This window comes from Ambystoma mexicanum, chromosome 7q (genome assembly GCF_040938575.1).
Source record: "Ambystoma mexicanum isolate Mex_15411 chromosome 7q, UKY_AmexF1_1, whole genome shotgun sequence".
In the NCBI taxonomy this organism is placed as follows: Eukaryota; Metazoa; Chordata; class Amphibia; order Caudata; family Ambystomatidae; genus Ambystoma; species Ambystoma mexicanum.
In genome coordinates, this window is record NC_090941.1 from 971,144,023 (window position 1) to 971,169,826 (window position 25,804).

At 49.0% G+C, this 25,804-nt stretch overlaps 1 protein-coding gene across 1 annotated transcript in view; it reads right to left on the minus strand.

The window, feature by feature from the left end:
• Nucleotides 1-25,804, minus strand: part of UVRAG (UV radiation resistance associated) — a 727,264-nt gene that overhangs the window by 388,362 nt on the left and 313,098 nt on the right. The window contains exon 7 of the mRNA XM_069640056.1: nt 13,903-14,008. Coding sequence (XP_069496157.1) covers nt 13,903-14,008 — 106 coding nt within the window. The remainder of the gene's footprint in view (nt 1-13,902; nt 14,009-25,804) is intronic.

Consider the following 25,804-nt stretch of genomic DNA (forward strand, 5'->3'; position numbering starts at 1 on the left):
GAAAGGAATAACTTGAGGGCCCAGAACACTGCCCGCAGCTCCAGGATATTGATGTGGAGGTCCCTCTCCGCCGGCAGCCACAGGCCTCTGGCACGGAGACATCCGGTGTTGCTTGATGGTCCACACTGTAGCACTCTTCAGTGCCAACAGCCGTTGTATCTTGCCCAGCAGGGCCGCTATCCTCTCCTCCGAAGGAGAGACTGCGTTGAGCCTGGCCCCCAGGAAAAGCATGTTCTGCGATGTTATCAAGCAGGACTTTAGATAGTTTACGGAGAACCCCAGATCCATCAGCAGCCGGACTGTCCTCTGTGTGTTCAATGGCTAATTCCCTTGACTTGGCCTGGATTAGCCAGTCGAGGTTTGGGTATACGTGTAACCCCTGCAGACACAGATTGGCCGCCACTGGTGCCAGGCACTTCTTAAACACCCTGGGTGCTGACTTCAGTCCAAAGGGGAGGGCCTTGAATTGGTAGTGCCTTCCCCGTACCAGGAAGCGCAGGAACTTCCAATGCTTCTTGTGAATGGGGGCGTGGAAGTATACATCGGCCTGATCCAGCGATGTCCAGATGCAGCAACGTCAAGAAGTCTACTTCCACCAGTTGGCTGAGCATGTGCTGCAACGTTAGCATCCTGAATTTTTGGAACTGGAGGTATTTGGTGAGGCGATGCTGGTCTAGAATGGGCCTCCCGCCCCCGGTCGTCTTCTTTACCAAGAAGTATCTTGAGTAGACTCTGGAGCCTCTGAGTCGCTTTGCAGCCAGCTTTATCGCCACTTTTCTTAGCATGGCCCGTACTTCCTGCAGGAGTTGCGGGATGTGCTGCTCCTGCCGGGCCACTGGCGGTATCCGCAGACACTTCTGCTGGAACTCTAGAGTGTGTTCATAGGCGAGAGCGTCCAGCACCCATCGGTCTGTGGAGATCTTCCACTCACTAAGGAATCCCGCCAGCTGGGCTCCCACCAGGGTGCATTTGTGGAGGCCCATTGTCCTGGCTGGTTTAATCTTGCTTTGAGCCTGCGTGCCACCCTGGGAGCGACGATGTTGGCCACCTACACTGAAAGCCTTGGAACGGCCTCTGTAGGCCTCTTGGGTCCTGGAGTGGGAGGGTTGATGGTACCAAGAGGACCCTCAGCCGAAACCTTTTGATCTGCGGGACTTCCCGTCGAAGGCACGAAAGGAAGGGCAGTGTTCAAGAGTGCCCAGAGCATGGGCCATTTCAGTCTCAGTCTTAATGGCCTGCAACGACTCGCCGACAGCCTTCCCAAAGAGGTTATCCCTGTCGAAGAACATGTCCATCACCCTCGTCTGGACCTCCTGCCGGAAGTTGGTGGCTCTCAACCAGACACAACGACGACGGAGGCAGACACTGTTGCCCATTTTCCAGAACCTTGTGTCCGTGACATCCACTGCTACCGTGATGGCATGGTCCGATGCCACTACCTCCTTCCCACCTGGAGGACGGAAAGTGCCTCAACCCACTTGTCATCGGGTAGAAGCTCCAGCAGCGGGGCCATCTTATACCACAGCTCGCTGTCGTACCTGGCCAGGATTGCAAGTGCGTTGGCCACCTTGACTGTGGATGCCGCCGAGTACAACGCCTTTTTTCCCCATGGCATCTAACTTCTTCCCCTCACTATCCGGAGGGATGGAGGATGAAGATTAGCAGTTAGATGACATCTTTCTCACTGCCGCTGTCACCACCGAGTCCGGGGGAAGGCTGCGAACGTAGGCACTTGGGTGTAGACTCCGGCACCGAGTATTTTTTATCCAGCCTCTTACCTCTTGGCCCACCCATCAAAGCTAGACCCTCCTCCCAAACGTCGTCTATGATAGGCACCTCCAAGATGGTCTTCCTCTTGGACTCGCGCCGTTGGTATAGGAAACCTTCCTTCTTGGTCTCTTCTGGCGTTAATTGGAAGAGTTCGGACGATGTGGGGACCATGGGATGGAACGACCCCACCTCATCCGGGGGAGAAGCCCTTGGCTGCGGTGAACCACCCGCCGTGGCCATGTTGTCATCCGTGTCCGTAGTTGCTGTGTCCGTAGTCGTCATGTCCGTCCCCATGTCTGCAGCGGGGTAGGGTGCTGCTTTGTCTTTTTCGCCAGCGGCTGGTTCGGGGCCCCCAGGGCCGGTGGTGTTGATGGCATCCTTTCCTGAATCTCTGACACCAGGTGTGTAGGTGTTATGCTTGATTTATGCTTGATCCAAAATGGCGCGGGTGCACAATGCATTCTGGGAGCGCTCGGAGCCATGTTGGATATTTACTTCATACCGCAGTGAAAGGCTGCACACATTTTGCTGAGTGTTAGATTCACAGTGCTGAGACAAACATGCTTGTCCAAACCTGGTATGCCGTCAAGGCCATTTCTGCTGGGACAGCTAACGTTGTTATGGCTTGCTACTGTTCTCCGTGGAGCGTGTTTTTAGAGAAGGGAGGCACTGCGCTTCTTGGGGGGAGCTCTCGATTGACCCAGCTGCCAACCGACGGCTGTTTCTGAACTGCACAAGTGCAATTTACAGAATGTTCGAGAATTAACTCCCCTTTGTGGAGTGTGTATATATGCGGAAACCCGGAGGCGGTCAGCTGAGACTTCAGCCGGAGAAGGACGCTTACATCCGGCCTTCCTGTGAGCTATGGTGCTCTCGGCCTGGCTGTTCCCGGGGTCTTCCAGCCCCTTCTGGACGAGATGAGGAACTCTGTTACGCTCATGGTGATGTATTTCTTTTTGACTTCTTTACTTCTGTGTGTAATGTTCTTATTATTTTTTATGAGTTATTTCTATGTACTTGTATGCTTTGAATAAATAGCCGTAAAGAGCCGATTATCTTCTAGGAATGCGTGGCTGTTTATGGTTCAAAGTATTTGCTCTATAATTGCATTGATGATTTATGGTTGTTTCGTGCACTTTTCGGGGGAGAGCAATACAGTAGAGTCGAAAGGATGTCCAGCGATACATCCCTCGCACGGGTTTGGGCAGTAGGCCTACTGGGCCCTGCGCCGTCGTCGGCATTTCAGCCGTCTCAGTCGCCCCCCCTCAGCGTTTCCGGCATTGGCGCCAGCACCCACATCCTACTGGATCGTGTGTTAGGACATCTGGTCCTCCTCATCTGAGGAATAAATATCCATACCCTGGAGTATGGTTGAGGCCACCTCTCCCCTACCCCCCTTTTTTTACATCATGAGGGGTCGGGTTCGGGCTTAGGGATGGCATCCTCTTCTCCGGTGTCCTCTCCATCGGCTTGGACAAGGCCTCCCACCTCGGGGCAGGGATACTCTGGTCACTGCTGGGGCTACTTTGACTGGGTCAGCCCCCCTTGGCCTTCAAGAGGGCGGCTGCCATCAAATCGATGGTCCACGACTTCACCTTGGCCGCCAGGGTTCTTCTGGGGCAGGTTGGTTGCCTTTGATGAGCGTGCCCTGCCCATCGCATGACCCTCATTCGCGGTGACCCCCGGCGGAAACAGACCTGCGGTTCTTGGCCTTGTCTTGGGCCCCCACGGAAGGAGCACCCTCAAAGGAACGGCTGGTCCTGGGTCAGGCATGCCCCTGCTTACCGCACGGGGCAGAGGCCTTGGCACTGAGCCACCCCGCCAATCTACTGTGACAATCCTTCACGGTTCGCTTGGAGAACCCGGGGCAGATTTCACAATCTACTTCCCTGTGATCCAGATGGATCCAGTAGAGGCACTGGAGGTGTTTATCCTCTACAAACACATTCCGCAGTCCAAGCAGAGCTTGAAGGGGAGCTTCCCTCTTCTCTTCCGACATGGTCCGGAGTAGGCCCGGTTGCCTTCTGGAATCTTTGATAAAACTTCGATTCTTGCCCTTGAGGGGCACTGAAATTCAGCGAAACAGCACACAGGCTCTGTTTGACAAAAATAGAACTTTTTTATCGAAAAAAGCATGAAAACGTAAAATAGCTCACGGAGCAAAACACAAGGACTCCCAACACTGGAACGCGTGGTAAAAATGTATCTGAAGATGGCTGCCAGAGGAGGGGCTTAGGGAGAGGGCAGTCATTGGCTGGAGGCAGTATGACCCATAGCTCAGTGATTGGTTTAGAAGAGAAGAACAAGTTACTTACCAAACTGGTAATATTCTTTCGTATTCCTTATCTTTGATATCATCCATTCCAGCTTGCTGGCCTCGGAAAATGTTTTCAGTAGAGGGCGCTGTGAGTCGACGTCCCTCGAGTCGGTGTCCCTCAACAGCCTCCGTATCAGCGCCGACATCATCATGAGTATAAATAGACTTGTGCAGCGTCCGTTGCTCAGTTCCGTTTTGAAGTTCAGATTTGCTCTGCATTAATTGGTTAGTAACCTTGAAGGAGCGTAAGCTGCAACTACAAGGGAAGTTTTACTGCGGGGATGGCTGGGAGGGGCGATAAGGAATACGTCGGAGGAACTTTCCATCGAAAGAACGTTACCAGTTTGGTAAGTAACTTGTTCTTCGAAGGGATCGTGTCCTCCGACGAATTCCTTATCTTTGATCGACTCCCATAGCAGTAGTATAAAAAGGAGGTGGGAGTAAAGATGAAATATTTCCCTTTAAAGATGTACAGAATGCAACACAGCTTTCCCAAATCTTGTCTCCTGGCTGGAGGAGGAATCTAGGCTGTAAAATTTGGTAAAGGTATGTGCAGATGACTATGTGGCAGCCGCACATATATCTTTAATTGGGACCCCTCTTTGGAGAGCCGAATAGGCTGCGATACCCCTGATTGAATTAGCTCCAAGGTGTTGAGGGGTTCTTTTCCTGCCAATTTGTAGCATTCTAAAATGGTCAAAATTATCCATTTTGAAATTGTCTGTTTTGTGATTGGCAATCATTGAATTAGCTCCAAGGTGTTGAGGGGTTCTTTTCCTGCCAATTTGTATCATTCTAAAATGGTCAAAATTATCCATTTTGAAATTGTCTGTTTTGTGATTGGCAATCCTAATTTGTGCCCTGCATATCCTACAAACAATTGGTCTGCTTGCCTTATACTAGCAAGTCTGCTAATATAAAAACTCAAGGCACGCCTTGGATCCAGCCTGTGTAATCTTTCTTCTTCTTTTCCTGGATGGGGAGGAGGATAGAACGAAGGTAAGGTTATTTTCTGAGTAATATGGAATTCAGAAACCACCTTTGGGAGAAAACTGGGCTTCACTTGTAAGAGGACCAAGTCTTTATGAAAGATTGTATGAGGAGGTTTGCAAGATAGAGCTTGTAATTCACTCACTCTTCTAGCAGAAGTTAAGGCCACTAGAAAGACTGTTTTAAGAGTGAGAAACTTTAGTGAACAAGAATGAAGTGGTTCAAAAGGAGTACCCGTCAGAAACTTTAAGACTAGATTTAAGTCCCACAAAGGAACTTGAAAAGGTTTTGGTGAATAGACAGTTGTTAATCCTTTCAGAAATTGGATTACTACGGGTAGTTTGAAATATGAAGGCTCCTCAGCAGTACGCTTAAAGATAGACAGCGCTGCGAGGTAGCCCTTGATCGTACCAATTTGGAGACCTGAATTTGCTAAGTAAAGCAAGAAAGATCACACCATCGGTCTATTACAAGAAAAGGGTTCAATATTCTTTTATCTACACCAGCTGCAAAATTTGTTCCAACGGCAGCGGTATAAAGTTTTTGTTGCTGGCCTTCTAGCTGAAAGCAACACCTCCATGACGTCATCCGGGATGTCCCAATCCTTGTATCTCAACCTTTCAGAAACCAAGCGTGAAGGTTGAGGGTTCTGATGTCTGGATGGAGAACCTGACCTCCCTTCTGCGGGAGAAGATCCTCTCGTTGCGGAAGACGAATCGGAGGACAGATGGACATGTCTAGACGGTCCGGGTACCACGTCCTCCTGGCCCAATCCGGGGCAATTAGGATCATGGCTTTCCGGAATCTTCTCAACCTCCTGATCATTTGAGGAATGACAGGGACTGGAGGAAACGTGTACAGAAGTGGAAAATCCCAGTCCACTACGAACGCGTCCCCTAGAGCTCCTCTTGGGGGAAATTCCCTTGAACAAAACTGATCGCACTGCCTGTTGATACTGGTGGCGAACAGAGCCACTTGAGGGGTTCCCCAAAGGGTGAAGATGTCTTGAAGGACTTCCTGAGCTACCTCCCACTTGTGGGAGACTGCTCTGCCTGCTCAGAGCATCCACCGTCAAGTTCTTCTCTCCGGCTAGGTGAACTGCCGATTGTTACGCTCACCTGGCTCCCACAGGGGCATCGATCTGAACTGGACAGCTGCGGTCTCCACCAATGTGACGCGTAGTGCCGAGATGATGGACTGGACTGGCCCACCTAGCTTCGTTTGCTTGGCCCATAGGAATATTCTTCTGCAAATGGAGAAAGGGAATTAACCACCCGTGGAGTTGAGCGTTAACCCCCCTCCCGCCCACTCCCGCTGTTCTCCCCACTGATCACCTTTGATGTTCCCTCTTATAGTCTCACCTGATGGTTTGGAAAGATAAGCTTTCCATCCTGCATTGAGCGCAGGGGCGCGTAGATAACCAGTTGCTTCACTGGCGCAAAGGAATTGGTGAGTTCCAGAACAATATTGACTATGAGATTCCCAGCAAGACGCCGTAAGTATGTAGTTCGTAAGAGTTCAAATGTCTGACTTTCACTCTGTCTGATTCTTTGCAGGTTGCAGCTTGACCCTAGCGAAGAGTTCCTCGTGGCAACCGGTAATATTCAGGTAAGGATTTGTATTATCCAACAGAGTTCGATAAAATAATGTCAATATGTAACCTGTTGCTTTCTCCCCTATTCAGGCGCTGAGAGAAAGTATGAAGTCTCGGGGAATAATGCCTCCGGCGGTAAAATCAGTTAAGTTTATTGTGGTGAGGAGGTTTCCCCTTGTTTGTCCCTTTGTTTCTCCTTGCTGTCCTTTTGTTTCCCCTTAGGGGTTCGGCGAGGATGCAGTGGAAGCTGCGCCGACCCGTGAAGAGGAATAGTACCCCTGGCGGTAAAATCAGGTAAGTCTATCGGGGGTAACTAATATTGCCTCTGTATTCCCTTGGCTCACCTTGCTGTTCTCGTCTTCCCCTTAGGTGCCGGAGTGCGGCGGGAACATGCAGAAGGATGCGGTGGAATGTGAAGATGCTGCAAAGGCCGGTGAGTTCAGCGCAGCGCTGCAGCAGGCGAGGGGACGCGCATAAAATAACTTCTTTCTTACAGCTCGAAGGCACGATGGATCGGGAATTCAGGTAAGGATCAAAGGCATTGCTCTTGTTCCAACCTTTTCTCCTTCTTTCTCCCTTTTTCTAGGAGCTCCAGACTCGAGGCGGGCGTGGCAGAAGACTGGATGCAGACTTGCAGGCCCGGTGAGCGTCACGCTGCTGGATGCAGAATAACGCAGAGCGTGTGCTGCTCTTCGGTCGTGGTTTAAATAGCCTCCAAAGTAGTCCCAGGTAAGTATTCCTCCCCAGCCCCACCCGAGTAAAGAAATAGTCCCTAGGTAAAGTAGTCCTTTCCAAGCCTCTTTTGTCTTGGAGCTCTTGCAGCATGGTCTGCATCAGGTAAGTTTTAATCTATGAGCCTGGCACCTATGGCGACAGGACTGACTCTCCATATGAGCCTGGCGCCATAGACGCCAGGCCGGCACCCAAATAGCCCCTAGCAGGGATTGTTGGGCTTGCTTGGAATAACTTGATGCCTGCTTCCGGGGTTGCTGGACTTGGTCCTTCTTGAATTGCCCAAAACCAGAGCTGCATTGCCTCTCTGCACAGTGGCAGTGACCCTACGCCCCCTCTTTTGTTGAGGTAGTGAATGGCCACTGTGTTGTCCGTCATTATCAGGACATTCTTTCCATGTACTGATGGCAGAAAAGCTTTCAGCGCTAGTCTGATTGCTCTCAGCTCCAACAGGTCGATGTGTAGTCTGGACTCCGATAGAGACCAATGACCGCTGATGGTCAAGTCGTTGGCATGAGCTCGCCACCCCGTGAGAGGCATCCGTGACTACTGTTATCTCCAGCCATGGTTGCCAAAACTGTTCTCCTTTCAAGATGTTCTCCCGACAGGCCCACCACTGAAGGTCTCAAGCTACTCTGTCCGGGACTTGTAGGAGATCTGACATTCTTCCTGAGAATTTCGACCACTGGGTTCATAGTGCCCACTGGAGGGATCTCATTCTCAGGCGAGCCTCTGGCACTAGGAAGATGCAGGATGCCATGAGGCCTAGCAACCTCAAAAAGTCGAAGGCTGGTAGACGTTGGGCATTTTGAAAATTGGTGGCCATCTGTAGAATATCTTGAATCCTCACCTCTGGTGGCAAGGCTTTTCCCAGGGAAGTGTCCAGGACTGCTCCAATGAACTGGAGTCTCTGTGATGGTATCAACTGTGACATCTTTAAGTTGAGGGCGAAACCCAGCTTGTGAAGGAAGTGGCAGACATAATCTAGCTGGATCTGAGCTTGTTCCGGAGATACTGCTCTGATCAACCAGTCGTCCAGGTAGGGGTAGACGTAGATTCCTTCACTCCCTAGTCTTGCAGCCAAACCGACATTAGCTTGGTAAAGACCCTCGGGTGGAGGTCAGCCCAAATGGCAGAACTCGAAATTGATAGTGAGAGTTGCCAATTGCGATCCTCAGGTATTTCCCGTGTTTGAGATGGATTGGCACATGGAAATAAGCATCCTGAAGGTCTAGAGATACCAACCAGTCCTGAAGCTGGAGGGCCTGAAGGATCTGAGAAAGGGTTACCATCTTGAACTTGTCTTTCCTGAGGAATTTGTTCAATTCTCGCAAGTCCAAGATGGGTCTCAGTCCTCCGTCCTTCTTTGGTACTAGGAAGTAGGGGGGAATACCAACCCTTGTTCCTCTCCGCAACGGGTACCACTTTTACGGCACCCTTCTCTAGCAGGTCTAAAATCTCCGGCATAAGGAGCGAGTCTGGAAGCTTCAAAGCGTTGTTCCCCGGTGGATGACTAAGGAGTGTGTAGGAAGGGCAGGCATTAACCTTGGGCAACTGTCTCCAATGCCCAAGCATCTGACGTAATAGCCTGCCATTCTGCCAGATGTTGAGTTAACCTACCCCCTACTGGTGTCTTGTGAGGGGAGACCTCAGAGTGGTTTAGAAGCGGCTGACGCAGATGCAGAGGGTAGAGTGGCACCTGCAGCTGCGGCTTTTGTACCTTTGACCCGTCCACCACGGGTGAATGGTCTCTGGCCCCTTTGAGCTGGCTATCTTCTGCCTCTTCCGAATGCGGAGTAAAAGCAAAAGGACCTACCCCTCCAGGATGTACCTGTGGGACGATTTGGAGTTTGCTGGATTGTAGTGTAACGCTCACCTGATTCCCGCAGAGGCGCCGGTCTTGACTGGGTGAATGTCGTATCTTCAAAGGTGATGTGTAACACACGGTTGGCTCTTTGGGCTGGACCTCTGTGCACTGTATGTCTGACTCGAAGAGTAAGATGTCTGCAGATAGAAAATATGGGATTAATGAACTGGGGTTATTGGGTGCCTCTCTCCTCTTCCCTTTCTCTTCTCCTGTAGAACCCCAAAGGTTAACGCCCTCACCTTAGGTAAGTGAACGCCGAGCTCTCCATCTGCCTCGGGGCAGGGTGCCGTAACCAGTTTCTTCACTGGATAAGGGTGCAGGCCTCTTGACCTCAGAGGACTGCTGTCCGTCGTTAACTGCACGAACGGTAAGTTCTGGGCTTTCAAATGTCAAAAGTCTTTTGTAATGATATCTCTTGTTTTGCAGGGTTCCGGCGATGGCGGATGGCGGGCTGATGTGAGTTGAGGATCGAACCCGCGTGAGGAATAGAAGCGCCTGGAAGCACGTAAGTAAGCGCTTGTAGCCTGCTTCACGATGCGCACTAACTGTCCCTTTTATCTTGCAGGTACAAGTTCGGAGCTTTAGAGAATCTGAAGGGTGCTGGAATACCCACTGGATTCGGCGTGGGAAGGAGTAATGGCACGTGAGTAATAAAGTTGCCCAATGTCTTTAAACGCACCTTCTTTTGTCTTTCAGATGCGGGATGCAGCGCCGAAGGCCTCCGGAGCGTGCAAAGAGCTGGTAAGCTTTTGTCTTTCAGATGCCGGAAGGCAGTGCGAAGACCTCCGGAGCATGCGAAGAGTAGGTAAGCCTTTGTCTTTCAGATGCCGGAATGCAGCGCGAGGCGTTGGTGACAGCCGATGGACCAGGTAAGAGATGCGCTGCCACTGAAGACCATAGTGCTAACCTGTTCTTTCTTTGTATTTACAGGTGCTGCTGAAGACTGGATTCCAGGATGGTAAGCCTTTGTTCCCTTAGGCCCAGGATCAGAAGCACAAGACACGATGAGCGTTCTGCTGCAGAGAATGCAGAGTAACGCAAAGCAAGATTCATCCATCGGGTGTGGTTTAAATAGCCTCCTGTAGTGCTTAGGTGTCTCCTTCCACAGCCTCGCCTAGGTGAGAAAAGAGTTCCTGCTTTCCAGAAGAGTTCCAGTGTTCTGAACCTAGGGAGTGGCTCCTGCCCCACCCAACAGGAAAAGTAGTCCCAAACAGAAGAGGATCAGGGGCTCAACTGGCAGGTAAGTAAGCAGCATGGTCTGCTGCAGGTAAGTCCACCCAAGCATTATGAGCCCGGCGCTTCCAGCGCTGGGACTGGGCATCTTTATGAGCCTGGTGCCACTGGCGTCAGGTCAGGGTCCAAAAGGTCCCAATTGGGACTGGCTGGCACTCGGAACCGGGGTTATGGGTCTGCTTCCAAGGGAGTCGGGCAAGTCCTGATCCCTTGGAAGCAGAGATCATGACATGTAGCACCAAGGGATTTCGCTGCTACTTTGGATGTTGCAATTCCTCCAGGCTGTCATGAACTGTCTTTCCAAATAGAGAAGTGCCGTCAAAGGGCATATTCAGAAGTCTGGCTTGCACATCTGGAGCAAACCCAGACTTCCGCAACCACGCAAATCTGAGTATTGTGGTACTTGCCGCCATGGCCCTGCTGATGCTGTTAGCATAATCGATGCCCGTTTGGAGGGACTCGCATATTGCATCCTTTCCATCCCTGATGATGTTTAAGAATGCATCCCGTTCATCTCCTTCTGGGAGACAATCAGCCGCAGATGAAGCACACTCCCAAAGTGTGTGGCTGAACCTTGCTAGCGTGCAAGTGGCGTTGATACTTAAGTGCCATGCTACATGCCGAAAAGACTTTTTTTGACATGACATCAAATCTTTTATCATCTCTGTCCTGTGGAATAGTAGGGTATGCCGATTTACTGTGAGATGAAGTCGCGGCTTGCACAACTAAACTCTCTGGAGTTGGATGCTTACTCAGATATTCAGGATCTGAAGCCGATACTCTGTTTTTAGCAGCAAGTTTTTTTATTTACTGCAGGGAGAACTTCAGGAGTTTTACAATTTGCAGATATTTTTCTTTGCAGAGCAGTATGAAAAGGAACAACAGGATCCTCCTGTGGACCTTTATCTAAAAGATCAGTAAGGTCATCCTGCTGAAAAGAAGGTGTAGGTGTAGTCCACCCCATGAATTCAATTATTCTGGCCATCAGAATCCTATAAGGAGTCTCAGCATGCTCTCCAGGGTCTGGTTTAGCAAACTCTACTTCTGGAGAAGTATCTAAACCACTTGCCTCATGTAGAGACTCTTGAAGATCTTTTAACCTGTTCTCCTCAGAGATTAATTCCTCTGGCATGGGTATTGTAGTCCGTTGCAGACCAAATGGTCTCATTGTCGGAATCCTCCCCTTCCTCATATATAGAGGACAAGGCTCTAAAGAAGTCAGACCTAGGATATGGTTTAAAACCCATTTCTAGGGACGAAGGAGCTAAATTTGTTGTCACCGAGGTTGTCGACGTGGACGTCATAGGCTTTGACAATCCTGAAAAAGGCGTCAAAAAAGTTTGAAAAGACCTCGATGCACTCGAAAGGATCGGAATCCTACTCGGCGTTGAGGTTGTCGATGGTATCCTCGACATCATGGTCGGGGATTTCGCCACCTCAACTGCCTGTGACGTAGTGACAGTTGTAGGTTTGTCTTTCATCGGGGTCAACAGTGGTGTCGAAAACGGCGTCGATGAAACCAATTTATGCGTCGAAAGGCCCTTCGACAAAGGCGTCGATGATGCAGATTTGTGAGTCTAAGGAATCTTCGACGATGGAGTTGATGACGCAGTTTTATTGCTTTTACTCGAGGGTTCATGACGCTCTTGAGTACCTTCTCTCGCCGGGTTCAACGACTCGCAGCGTTTCGATTTTTCGGGTCTTTCACCCAGGGTATCACCTTTAGACGTCTCCGAGGGGGTCAAGGCCGCTTTCTCAAAGACGCTAAGCATCTTTTTACGGAAATCCTCCCACTTAGCCGGAGAGCTGCATTTCGTGGGGCAGGTGACCCTTTCCGGGGAAGTAGAGGAAGACGAAGAGGGAGATCTACGATGCCTCTTCTTAGAGTGTTTTGATCTCAGACTGATGAGAACCGCTTTGAGATCTTGAACGGGAATGTTTCGTCGACGAGGAGACGAATGTCTAGACTCAGCCGAAGAAACTTTTGAGGGAGTAGAAGTTTTAAAGCCCTTAACTCTTTCTAACTTCACCTTACGCTCCTTCAAGGCTTTCGCCGTCATGGACATACAGTCCTCACATTCCGAACAGTGATGCTCCGATGCCAGGCACCACAAACAGATCCTGTGAGTAACCGTTAAAGACATTTTCTTCCCACAGCCGTGACATTTCTCGAAACCGGACCGAGGAGTCGATGGTTCAGAAGCCATTGTGTAATGGAAATAATCTTCGAGGAATAAGAAGGTTTTTCTGAAGAAAGGAACCTAGCGTTACGTTTCCGAGGCCCACGAAGCACAGAAAAACGGAACTGATCAACGGACGCTGCGCAAGTCTATTTATACTCATGATGACGTTGGCGCTGATACAGAGGCTGTCGAGGGACACCGACTCGAGGGACGGCGACGCGCAGCACCCTCTATTGGAAAACAATTCCGAGGCCAGCAAGCTGAAATGGATGATATCAAAGATAAGGAATATGTCGGAGGACACAATCCCTTCGAAATACAGTTTGTAAGTGAAAGTGAAATTGTTTTTTCTGTTACCGAGGATTCCCGGCCTGAAGAGGAATATTCAGGAGCATGTGAATCCATGCCAGACCGCATGCTGGAGAATATAGTTAATATAGCTACAGACCTATACCGGTTTACACTGCAGTAGAAACATGGCACACAGGCACTCAATTCAGTATCCAAACACGACGGCTCCCAGAATGGAATTTGGGTTCTATTTCTGCTTAAGGTACGGGTGTAGTACCCTTACCTACTTTCAGAAGGGAACTAATTTTTACCATCGTGGGTGCATGTGGTGCCTATGAACTTGCAACTTTTGCAATGTCTGCATGAAGAATTGATGCCACAACTACTTGCACGTTTATGGGTTGTGGCTGGATTTGCCTACATTCTCTAAAAATTGTTGGAACCAAAAATATCCCCCCCAAGAATACACTACATTAAGAGAATGTACCCCATTGACATTCTCTGCAGTAGTATTACATCACGAGAGCCAGACAAACGTCATTTGCTACCATCTCTATGGATTTTTCATCTTGCATGCAACTTTTCCACGGATTCCTCGCTGCCCATTCAATGTGGCACCAATACACAAATTGAGCACTTTCATAGTGCACGCCAAATCCATCTTTCATGTTTCAAGTAGTGTATGTACACATTGGTGAAATCATCAGGGTTACTGGGGCTTTCTATTTTGCGCTACAACCATAAAGGCATGTCAAATGTTTTTCAGTTTTGCAGATCCAGTCTCCATGTCGAAGCATTTCAAAAGATGGGACGCCTTCTCCCCACTACGCCAGCCCGGTGATACAGGTCTGTAACATTAGGAAATTAAAAGCAAAATACATGCACTAAATTTTGTTATGCCTTGTACTAGTTTTCTTAAACTTACCATTTCATTGCTTGCAGAAGTAAGCCTGAGCTTTTCTTCTATTTCTCTTCCTATTTTCTGAACAGTTACCTGAGTCTGCTTGATTGCACACTGAGTTCTATGAAGCCTGAGAACAAAAAAAACACTGTCATTTTTACCTTTCAGCAGCCAACTTGCACATTTCATGAATCCAATTAAACTATCCATGCATGGAAGTAGACGATAGAATAAAGGACATTTAAGTAAAAAGTAACTCTACAGAACACCACGCTTAGCATTCAGATGTGGTCCAGCCTGTGCAGTTGGACTTTCCAACATATGTTTTTTCATCTGTCACACAAGATCTAGATCTCAAGATCCGTCCACATAGCACAACTACCTCTGCTAAAAACTTGGTTTCCACACTTCTCGTCTGCCACTTGGGCTACTCCTCTATGCTCCTCCTTCGATTTACTCTCTGCTCTTTTGTTCCCTTAATAATTTAATTGCTTATCTCGCATATGTTACAACACCGCTCAGGTTCCTCCTCTCCTACGTCTTCAGAATCTACAGACTGATCGACAGCCACCCAAAAATGAACAATCCTCTTTCTCTCTAATTCCCATGCTTTAAACTCAAGCCCCGGGGAATCTAACTGTTCTCCCGCCCGCTTCTTCTACTAGCTCCCACCTACTGTAAGTTGGGATGATGTGAAACCAACAACACTCATGACAGAAAATATAGTTAAATAGCTTTATCACGCAAGTTGTATTATTTAGGAAGTCTATTAACATAGAGGGCTGTATAAGAAACAGTTACAGGGTAGTTTATTCTAGGCAAACAGTGAATAGGAAGAGACTAACCAAACCAGCATTGGCAATGCGATTAGTTGTGTTTACTGTTCTTTGCATTATGCATTTATAGGCACCAGGGTGCAAAGAGGAGAGTGGAAAGTTTGAAAGGAGGATGTGATAAGGGGTGCAGGTGTGCAATAGAATGACATGAGGAATAGCGCAATGGAGGAAGCCATTCATCGAGGGTGCCAATGATGAGCAGGAGGAAATATGAGCGAGAAAGGGTGAGAGGGTAACAACGTGAGTGAGAGAAGGATGAGATGGGATAGGGAAAGCGAGTAAGGTGGGTAGATGGGAAATAGAGGGGGTAGGGTGGGCGTGTTGGAATAAAGGTTGTAGGGTAGGTTGGGTAAAAAAGAGGGGGTTAGGGTGTGTGGTGGGGTAAAGTGAGGTGTTAGGGTTGAGAAGATAACGAGGGGGGTAGGATGGTTGGACGGAGGTAGGGAGAAGAATTGGCGTGCATAGCAGTAGAGAGCGGATAGCGTGGGTTGATGGGGTAGAGAGTGAGGGTATTGTGGGGGGGTAGAGAGAGAGGGAGAGCAGGAGAATCGGAGCAAGCAGGGGGGTACCACAGGTGGAGTCAGAAATAAAACTTCAGTGTTAGAAAAGAGATAGATGGACTAACTGTTATTGATGTAGTTGCACAGGTAGGTAATGACTAAAGAAGAGGTTGAAGGAACAAGTTACTTTTTGTTTATTGCAAAGTAGTTTAAATTAAACTTCAAACATTCACAAAGAATAAAGAAAATATGTTAATTGCATTATAAAACAGAACTAGAAATCACATGATTAAGATAACAAAAATACTTGGATAATTAAAGAAAAAAGAAAAGAAAAGAAGACTCCAAAATCATTTCATTCTATAATTCTTGTCTTTTTTAGATATTGCACAATTCTGATGAGTATCTTTGTGGGTCTTCCCTGTAACATATAGAAGAACAAGTTACTTTCTTACCTGGTAACGTTCTTTCGATGAGATGGTCCGAAAACGTATTCCATATCTATGACAGGAAATGCCCACAGCTGTGCTGCTTCGGAAAAACTTTGGCGTCTGCGTCCTGCGTCGATGACGTCGATGCGCCGTCCCCGAGGACCTCCTCCAACGGCCGACGTCACCCGATGTGATAAGTAGGACGCACGACGCCCATAGCCTCAGTTATAGTTTTTTCCCAGAACGTGTGCCACCAGTTTTCTGCCAGTCAGACACACAAGGCCTTGCGAAACGCAAGCTGCAATCGCAAAAGAAATTCTGCAGCGGGGAAGGCAGGGAGGGAGCGATATGGAATACGTCGTCGGACCATCCCATCGAAAGAACGTTACCAGGTAAGAAAGTAACTTGTTCTTCGAGGGGATTGGGTCCTCCGACGTATTCCATATCTATGACAGACTCCCAAAGCAGTACCAAGCAAGGAGGTGGGAAAGAATTTAGAATACAAATTTTGCATGCCCAATCAAATTGCGGAATAGAGAACTGCCTTGCCAAAGGCCAGATCTTGCCCTCTGATGGAATCAAGGGAATAGTGACGTACAAAAGTATGCACTGAAGCCCAGGTGGCTGCATCACAGATGTGACGAATAGGAACTCCCCTCTGCAAAGCAGTAGACGCAGCCACTCCTCTGGTAGAATGGGCCCGCAAGCCAGCCGGAGGGTCCTTACCCGCCAAGCGGTAACACTCGGAGATAGCTAAAATAATCCAACGAGACAAAGTCTGTTTCGTCACAGCTTGTCCCAAACGCTTCCCAGCGTAACCAATGAAAAGTTGATCCTCCACTCTGACCCAGGACATGCGCGAAATATAAAAGCTCAACGCTCTCCGAGGATCAAGCCTATGGAGCCTCTCCTCTTCCTTACCAGGATGTGGAGGAGGATAGAACGCTGGAAGAACCACCTTCTGGCTCAAATTAAAATCCGAAACCACCGTCGGAAGAAAAGAAGGACGAACTCTAAGGGCAACCCTGTACTTGTGAAACACAGTGAAGGGTGGCTTAACTGAAAGTGCCTGTAACTCACTCACTCTGCGAGCGGAAGTAACCGCAATCAAAAACAGTTTTCAGAGTCAACAGCCTCAAAGGGCAAGAATGTAAAGGCTCAAACAGAGCACCCATAAGAAACTTAAGAACAAGGTTCAAATCCCAACCTGGCACCAAAAAAGGTGACAGAGGGAACACATTAGTGAGCCCTTTGAAAAACTGCAAAATTAAAGGAATCTTAAAATAGGAACACTCTTCAGACAAGTGCTTAAATATGGACAGCGCCGCCAGGTAACCTTTAATGGTCCCCACTTGCAAGCCCCTCTGGGCCAAAGAAAGCAAAAAAGACAAAACCATGGGAATGTCGCATTCAAAAGGATCCACATTCTGAACTCTGCACCAGTCGCAGAACTTTCTCCAACGGCAACGGTACAGAGACTTTGTTGCCGGCTGCCTGGCCGAGAGCAACACCTCCATCACGTCTTCAGGGAGGTCCCAATCCTTATACCTCAACCTTTCAGAAGGCAAGCGTGAAGATTGAGGGATCTGACCTCTGAATGGAGAACCTGACCCCCCTCCCGTGAGAGCAGATCGTCTCATTAGGGAAGACGACGTGGAGGACAGATGGACAAGTCTAGAAGGTCCGGGTACCACGTCCTCCGGGCCCACGCCGGAGCAACGAGGATCATCCGGGAACCGAACCTCCGCAACACTTGCGGGATGACAGGGACTGGAGGAAACGCGTACAGCAGTGGGAATGACCACTCCACCACAAACGCGTCTCCTAAGGCTCCTTTTGGAGGAAATTCCCGCGAGCAAAGCCTTTCGCACTTCCGGTTGACACTGGAGGCGAAGAGATCCACTTGAGGGGTCCCCCAAAGGGCAAAGATCTCCAGGAGAATCTCCTGAGCCAGCTCCCACTCGTGACAGATCGAGCTCTGCCTTCTCAGAGCGTCCGGCCTCTTGTTGTCGTCTCCGGCCAGATAAACTGCCGAGATCGAAACTTCCTGCTGGATGGCCCAGAACTCGAGCTGCATCGCCTCCCTGAACAGCGGAAGTGACCCTGCCCCCCCCCTTTTTGTTGAGGTAGTGCATGGCCACCGTGTTGTCCATCAGAATCAGGACACTCTTCCTGCGCACAGTCGGCAGAAAAGCCTTCAGGGCTAGCCTGACGGCCCTCAGCTCCAACAGATTGATATGGAGTCTGGACGCCGACAGAGACCAACGACCGCTGTCAGCTCGTTGGCATGAGCTCCCCATCCCGTGAGGGATGCGTCCGTCACGATCGTCACCTCCGGCCAGGGCAGCCAAAATGGGGCCCCCTTCATCAGATTGCCCTCGATGGCCCACCACAGAAGGTCCTGGGCTACCGAGGGCGGCACCTGAACAGGGTCCGACAGCCTGCCGGAGGACTGAGACCACTGGAGCTTGAGTGCCCACCGCAAAGATCTCATCCGCAGACAAGCCTCTGGCACCAGAAGAATGCAGGATGCCATGAGGCCGAGCAGTCTCAAGAACTCGGACGCTGGGAGATTCTGGGCAAACTGAAACTTTTGCACCATCTGCTGAATGTGAAGAGCCCTCACCTGAGGAGGAAAGCACTGCCCCAGGGACGTGTCAAGCACTGCTCCGATGTACTGGAGCCGCTGCGTTGGTGTCAAATGGGACTTCTTTAAATTGAGAGAGAAGCCCAGCCTGTGAAGGGAGTGGCAGGTGACGGACAGATGATCCAGGACTTGCTTGGGAGAGCTCCCCCTGATCAACCAATCGTCCATGTAGGGGTAGACGTGAATCCCCCCGTTTCCTGAGATGCGCTGCCACCACCACCATGAGCTTGGTGAAAACCCTCGGGGCGGAGGTCAATCCGAACGGCAGGACCCGAAACTGAAAGTGCGAGTCGCCAACCGAGAACCTCAGGTACTTCTTGTGCTTGAGATGGATCGGCACATGAAGTAAGCATCCTTGAGGTCGAGAGACACCAACCAGTCCTGAAGTTGCAGGGCCTGGAGGACTTGAGAAAGAGTCACCATCTTGAACTTGTCCTTCCTGAGGAGTTTGTTCAAACCGCTGAAGTCCATGATGGGTCTCAATCCCCCGTCTTTCTTTGAAATAAAAAAATAAGGGGAATACCATCCCTTGTTCCTCTCCGCTACAGGCACCAGTTCTATGGCGCCTTTCTCCAGCAGGGCTTGAATTTCCTGCGCAAGGAGCGGATCCGGACTCTTCAAAGAGAGGTTCCCTGGTGGATTGTCGTGAGGCCTCTGTCGAAAAGGAAGACAGTAGCCGTGGGTTATGATCTCCAGAACCCACACATCCGAAGTAATGGCTTGCCACTCTACAAGATACTGCGCAAGCATTCCCCCAACTCATGACTGAGTGGTAGCGGCTGAGGCGTTGGCTGAGGGCAAAGAGGCAACTGCCCGAGTGGCCTTGGCACCTCGAGTACCTCTGTTTCCACCTCTGGCACTCTTACGATGGCCTCTTTGACTGCTAGCTCCTCTCGCTTTACTGAAAGAAGAGTAATAGCGAAAGGAACCTCCCCTCCATTGCTGTCCCCTAGGACGAAAAGGCGGAGGTTGGCAAACTGCAGCACCCAACGATTTTGCTGCAGCTTTGGAGGTCTGCAACCTCTCAAGGCTCTCGTCAGCTTTGCTGCAAAAAGGTGTTCACCGTCAGAAGGCATATTGAGGAGCCCGGACTACACATCAGGAGCGAACCCAGACTTCCGCAACCACGCAAACCTGCGCATTACGGTGCTCGCCGCAATGGACCGGCTGACACAATCCGTCAAGTCCAAACCCGACTGAACGGCCTCACACATAGCATCCTTGCCATCCTGAACAATAGCAAGGAAACCATCCCGTTCGTCCCCTTCGGGAATATGATCAGCCGCTAATGCAACACAGTTCCACAGAGTGTGTGTGAAACGAGACAAGGCACATATGGAGTTGGCCGTCTGAAGCGCCATCCCCCCCGAAGAAAACACTTTGTTCGCCCAGCCGTCAAAACGTTTGTCGTCCCTATCCGGAGGGATGGTAGGATACGACGCCTGCTTTGCCGGGGCCGTAGCCGCCTGCACCACCAAACTCTCCGGGGTGGGGTGCCTAGACAAGTAGCAGGGGTCGCTACTGGCTGGATGGTATTTTCGCGACAAAGACTTGCCCACTGCCGGGAGACTCTCCGGAGCAGTCCAAGCCACCGCCACCCTTCTCTGCAGAGCCATATGAAAAGGCAAAACCGGGTCAGTGGGTGGATGTCCGTGAGATCATCCTGAACGAACTCCCCTGGGGGAGCTGACCAACCCAAGTACTCGGTAACCCGAGACATAAGGCGCCGATATGACGAATCGGCATGAGTGCCAGGCTCCGGTCGACAAAACTCCACCTCCGGAGAGGTGTCCAGTCCACTGGCATCATGCAGTGACTGCCTCAGGTCATCAAACTGACTATGGCCCGAGATAAGGTCATCTGGAACCGTAACAAGGCCGCCATCCGAGCCTTCATCACCCTCTGAAATGTATTCCAGACGGGGAGAGGAAGACCTCTGCGGACCAAAGTAGTGCCGGACCTTAACCATAGGCTTTTTAAGGGCAAACCTGTGCCACGGGGCCCCTCCGACACCATCGCCTCGAAAGGCATCGAGGGCGCCGAACGAGTCGGTGCGGGCATCGACAAAAAAAGCGTCGACGTCAGCTGCAACGCCTTCAGCATCTGCGGCGTCAACACAGTCCTTGAAGCCGGAGCTCCGAGCGTGTCTCTCGACAACCTGGGCGCTGACGACCCCCTCGACGACGGAACCTCGAGAGAAATCGTCGACGACCTCAGCGCCACAGGCGTCGACGTCTTCTTCGAAGACGGCACAGTATCACGCGGTCTCAAGCGCGTCGAGGACCGGGACCTGGAACGGGCATGGCGAGAACGGCTACCCTTGTCCGAGCGGGACCATTCCCGTGAGCCGTGCCGACCACCCGAGCCCGAAGGCGTGAGGGCGGTGTCTCTCGACCGGTGCCGACCGACCCCACTCTGAGGCGCAGACGGACCGGTGCCCTGCGATTCCAGACTCGCTAGCATCTGCTTCCCGAAGGAAGCCCATTCCTCCGGTGTCGCTTGCACGGAGGGATAAGCGACCCGCCGACAGGCGGAGTCCTCAGAAGAGGACGGGGAAGGCAACCTATGCCAGCGCTTCCTGGAATGCCTAGAAGAGGCGGAGGAGTGGCGAGACCGAGTCCTGGAAGGAGACCCACCGGACTTCCGACGACGACACGGGGAGTCACCCCTCGAGTCATCGGTCGAAAGCCCTGCAGACCTCGACTTCCGGGGCTTAGACACCCGGCCTACCGACAGCTTCTTCTTGCGTTCCCGCAAGGCCTTCGCAGTGAGCGACTGGCAGTCGACACAGTCGTCCGTATCTTGGGCCTCCCCGAGGCACCAGAGGCAGGCATCGTGCGAGTCCATGACCGACATCTTGGACCCACAGTCCCCGCAGTTCTTGAAGCCCGGACGCGGGGTCGAAGATGAGAAAGACATTGCCACGAACAGGTCTTCACAACCAACCGAACAGGTTCAACGAACCGAGAATAGCAAACAGCAACTCCAACGAGTCGAGGCGTACCGAGATTCACGAAGCGAACACGTTCGCGGAAAAAACGGAACTGAGGCTATGGGCGTCGTGCGTCCTACTTATCACATCGGGTGACGTCGGCCGTCGGAGGAGGTCCTCGGGGACGGCGCATCGACGCAGGACGCAGACGCCAAAGATTTTCCGAAGCAGCACAGCTGTGGACATTACCTGTCATAGATATGGAATACGTCGGAGGACCCAATCCCCTCGAACCATATATTCTCATTGTCTAAATGTTCGAAACTGTGTATAAAACAACTAAAGCAATCTTCACGAATGCTCTGTATCATGAGATGTTTTAGGGATTCATGAGGATCCTGGCAGAATCTACAGGATGTGCTTCCATGTTGGCCTCTAATTTGTAGGACCTCGCCCGTGTATAACAAGTTAAAACAAAATTGCATAAAGGATTCGCTGAATCGTCTGTCTGGGCATTGCTTTAAGTACAATGGTAGTGCCCCCCCCCGGCCTTGTTGTGCATTCCGAGCTGATTCCCTTTGTTAATCTAATCTTCCCTCGGTCGTCACATGTCTTCACCCAGTCAGTATCTAAAATTATCTTTTTCGCTTTTTCTGGGTGTGATATCAGCCTTTCTGTTATGTCAAAATGTGCCATTATTAGTTCCCACTGTTGGGTGAAGTGATGAAAGGGGTTTTCGTATCCCATTCTTCATTTGTTGTCCTATCACAGCATATACAGAGTCAAGCATATTAATCCTCAGCTTACAAACTAGGAACGGTTTCTTCTTCTGTACAAGTGACAGAATGGAATTCAGTCCCAGTTCGAAGCATAGGATACTTAAAAGGAACACACGTTGGTAACAAGAGTACCTTCTTCCAGATCTTTCCTTCTAGTCTGCTCAATTCTAATTTATCTGACTATATATTTCCAGTCCATATGTTAGAGATGTAATGACTACTGGTGTAGAATTCTACTAGTGGTTTATAAGTGAATCAGCAAAACATTTGTTTGATATATTTCATTTGCCCTGTGTATTGAATTCCTCTTGCACAAAGAGCGGTCTTTCCGATCTTATGTTCTGTTGGTCTAATAAGGTTGAAAACCAGCTATATGATTCATGGGGCGACTACTATTGTGGACAGATGCATTTTCCAGGTGAAATGTGCTTTCTTTGGTATTTTCCAGTATAACATAGTATGTTAGATTTTGTTGGATTAATTGATAAATTACTCAGTTTAACATATCCATGAAAACTATTAAGTAATCTTTGCAAGCCAATTGGTGCCCTGTCTAGTAATATTATGTCATCTGCATATGCAACCCACTCGCTCTGCTCTCCTGCTATTTTTGGGCTATAAATGAGGATTTCTTTAGTGTGTCACCTACATCTGAAATATACAAGTTAAAGAGGCAGGCTGCTAGAATGCACCCCTGCCATACACCATGATCTGTTTTTATTGGTCTTGAACCTTCACCACTTTGACCTAGTTGTACTCTCATGTGTGTGTCACTGTGTAATTGAGTTAAAATATCAAGCAACTGTGGTGGAATTTCCCCATTCAAGTAATTTTGACCACAACCTGGCTCTATCCATTTTATCAAAAGCTAGACTGAGGTCGATACTAGCTACATACAGTGGGTAGTTTCTTCAGTGCATGTGTGATCAATCAATGAGATATATATATATATATATTACATTACTCACCGTAATCATGCCCGAAACTCCCTGTGCTTAGTCTCCTAGGAGATCCAAATGCACTCTGGTGATTGGCTGGCTGACTGTCCAGCAAGGACAAGGGTGAGTGACAGCTAGGCTGGAATGAATAGGAGAGTACTGAATAAAAGGTGTGTCTCTTGGCTTGGAAGGCAGAGTCGACCACTGGAACTAAAGAACGGAAGAAGAGCTTGAAGAGGACAGCTGCTGCAACTCCTGGACCAATGGTTTGCCCGGTGAAGCCCTGCTGCAGGTCCAAATTGCTAAGTTCATCTTGACAGAGAAGCCTGCAAGGACGACTTCTCCCTTTGAGTTGGTGGGACTAATCAACTTAATACTAAGCCACCTGGATACCATTCTCAGAGCTGGTTGTATTTTCCTCAGAATGCTACAGGAAACCGAATAACCAGGAGAAGGACATAAGCTTGTGTGCTTGACTACAGCTACCGGAATTGAAGATTTGCCAGTTTTTGACCAGTCCCAGTGCAGGAGTCCCCGACGTCCTCCCTCTTGTCCCCACGACTGAGGCCCAGAAATAGCGAGATCTGCAGGAACTGCAAGGAACAGAGGTCATCGCATCTTTTTCTTCATTTGTAAAGGTACTGTAAAACCAGACGGAGTACTTCCCTCTCGCTGTAAAAGTGCTTGAAACTTTCCCAACTCACAGGCCTAATCAGCGTGTGACCCAACATATTTATTTATTTATTATTTATTTATTCGCATTTGTAAAGCGCACGTGCAGCCCGGGGGCATCGTGGCGCTTGTTACAAGAGTTTGCAACAGTGGGGAGGTTACATCTGACCAAAGGTCTCTTAGTTACAGGAAACAGTAGTCATAACATTTTTCTTTTAGCAGACAGAAAACAAAAACACAGCACGTTATGTTGGTTAAATGAAGAGAAGTGTTTTGAGTGCTTTGCGGAACGCAAGGTGGGACTGAATCATTCTGAGGCTGGGCAGGAGGGCATTCCACTGAGAGGCAGCTATCGTAGGGACGCTGGATCCTCCTGCGCGAGCTTTTTTGGTTTTGGGCATCTGGGCATCATACGAGTCTTCTTGTTACAATCTATTCCTGAGAACTTTGGCAGAGACTTTTCCGTTTATCTGCCAGAACTGCTTTGTCCCATTTAAGACTTTAGCCCATTGACTTTGGCCTAGCCTATTGAATTGAATCTTCTGGTGAACTCAAAATGTCTGCACTGCCTAAGAAATAATTGTATTCTTTCTATGTTCTGATAACCTATGCCTTTTTGCTCCCTTTAAAGTATTCTGAATGCCTCAGAACCTTAGAGTGTACAGTACTGAAGTATATTTGTGTGTGATTATATTGCCTCCTTCTTATGAATGTTTTATAACCGAGTTAAATAAATTAATAGGTATTTATCAAAGAAACCAAGAGTGTATTTGAACGCCTGTGATTGTAGACCTCTGTGTAACATTAAAGTTTACAGCTCTCATTCCCTCTTGAAATAAGCCTGGCTGCTCAGCACTGCTACCAAAAACGGTGCAGTACAGACTTCTACCAAAGGTTGGCTTTGCTTACACCTGTAGTCATAGTTGTGTGTAGTGGTTCCAAAGGGCTCTGCATACAAACTTTGCCTAAAATCCAAGAATAGATATAGTCCAAGGTTCTTCAGTGTGTGGTTTGTGGAAGACACCGCCCATGTTCTTTTTTTATAGTTCTGGTCTCAGACTATTATTTCAGAGTTTGGGAAAATGTATTTGTAGCTTCGAGGAGCCTCTCTAATCTCTCTATCATAATGGAGATTTCACAATGGACAGGATGCCAATATATGTTCACTAACAATATAGCCTGTACTTTCTTTTCAATTTGCATCTTTAGATTTATTCCCAAGACTCCTCTGTATTCGTTCGAAAATTCAGTGGCCACAATTCCAAGGCCTTGTTTGATTATAGTACACAGGCCTCCCGATGGACTCCCTCCATTCACGCTAGTGGCTTTCTGCTGGATTAAGATATGGCCAGGAGATTTGCGGCATTGGTCGCCTGAAGACATAATACAGAGCAGTCTTTAATAGATTTTATTATCCCATTATCTTGGGCTAGTTTACAGTGGACTCTGATGTTCCATGATCCTAATACAAAATAATGATTATCTGAGGTTTCTAAAAGTTCGGGCAAGATCACAATGTGCCATTTCTGTTGTTGTAGGGGGTTACCAACAGGACCTACTCAACAGGGTAGAGACAACAGTTGCACAGTTGGTTTTATCAATATTTGGTTGTGAGGGGATATGCTTGCACATAGGCGTCATTTGTGTGGTATTGTTCCCTCTTTCTCTCAACTTTCCTTTCTCTCTGTGTTTCTTCATATAATGGGGCTATCAGGAATTTATGACAGGATTATTTCGAAGCCAATTCATGAATTGAGATGGAGAATGCAACAATGTGTATCTCGCTTATCAGGACATTCTATTCTATTAATATCAGAAGATACTAGTGCTTCTAGATTAGAGATTTCTCCTAGCATCAAGTTAATATTTATTCTATTTAGACGGAGCGTGTAATCTTGTCCAAAAGTATGGGTAATCATGATTTTTAAATTCTGAGTCGTCAGATTATCTGAATCTGTATAAATTGATGGTGCTGTCTGGCTTCTCTCTGATCGGCTGTGTCAATATTATGGGATTGTGGTGTATACATTTTCTCATCCTCAAGGGATGTTAACATTTAGAGCTGGGATTCTGTTTTGGGTATTCTGCATGTGTGTGTTTGAATCTCATCTCACAGCTGTTCTCATGGGAACCCATCTGATTTTTATACATCTTCTTAAGTAGGTCCCCCAGGTTTGTGTTGCTATTTGGG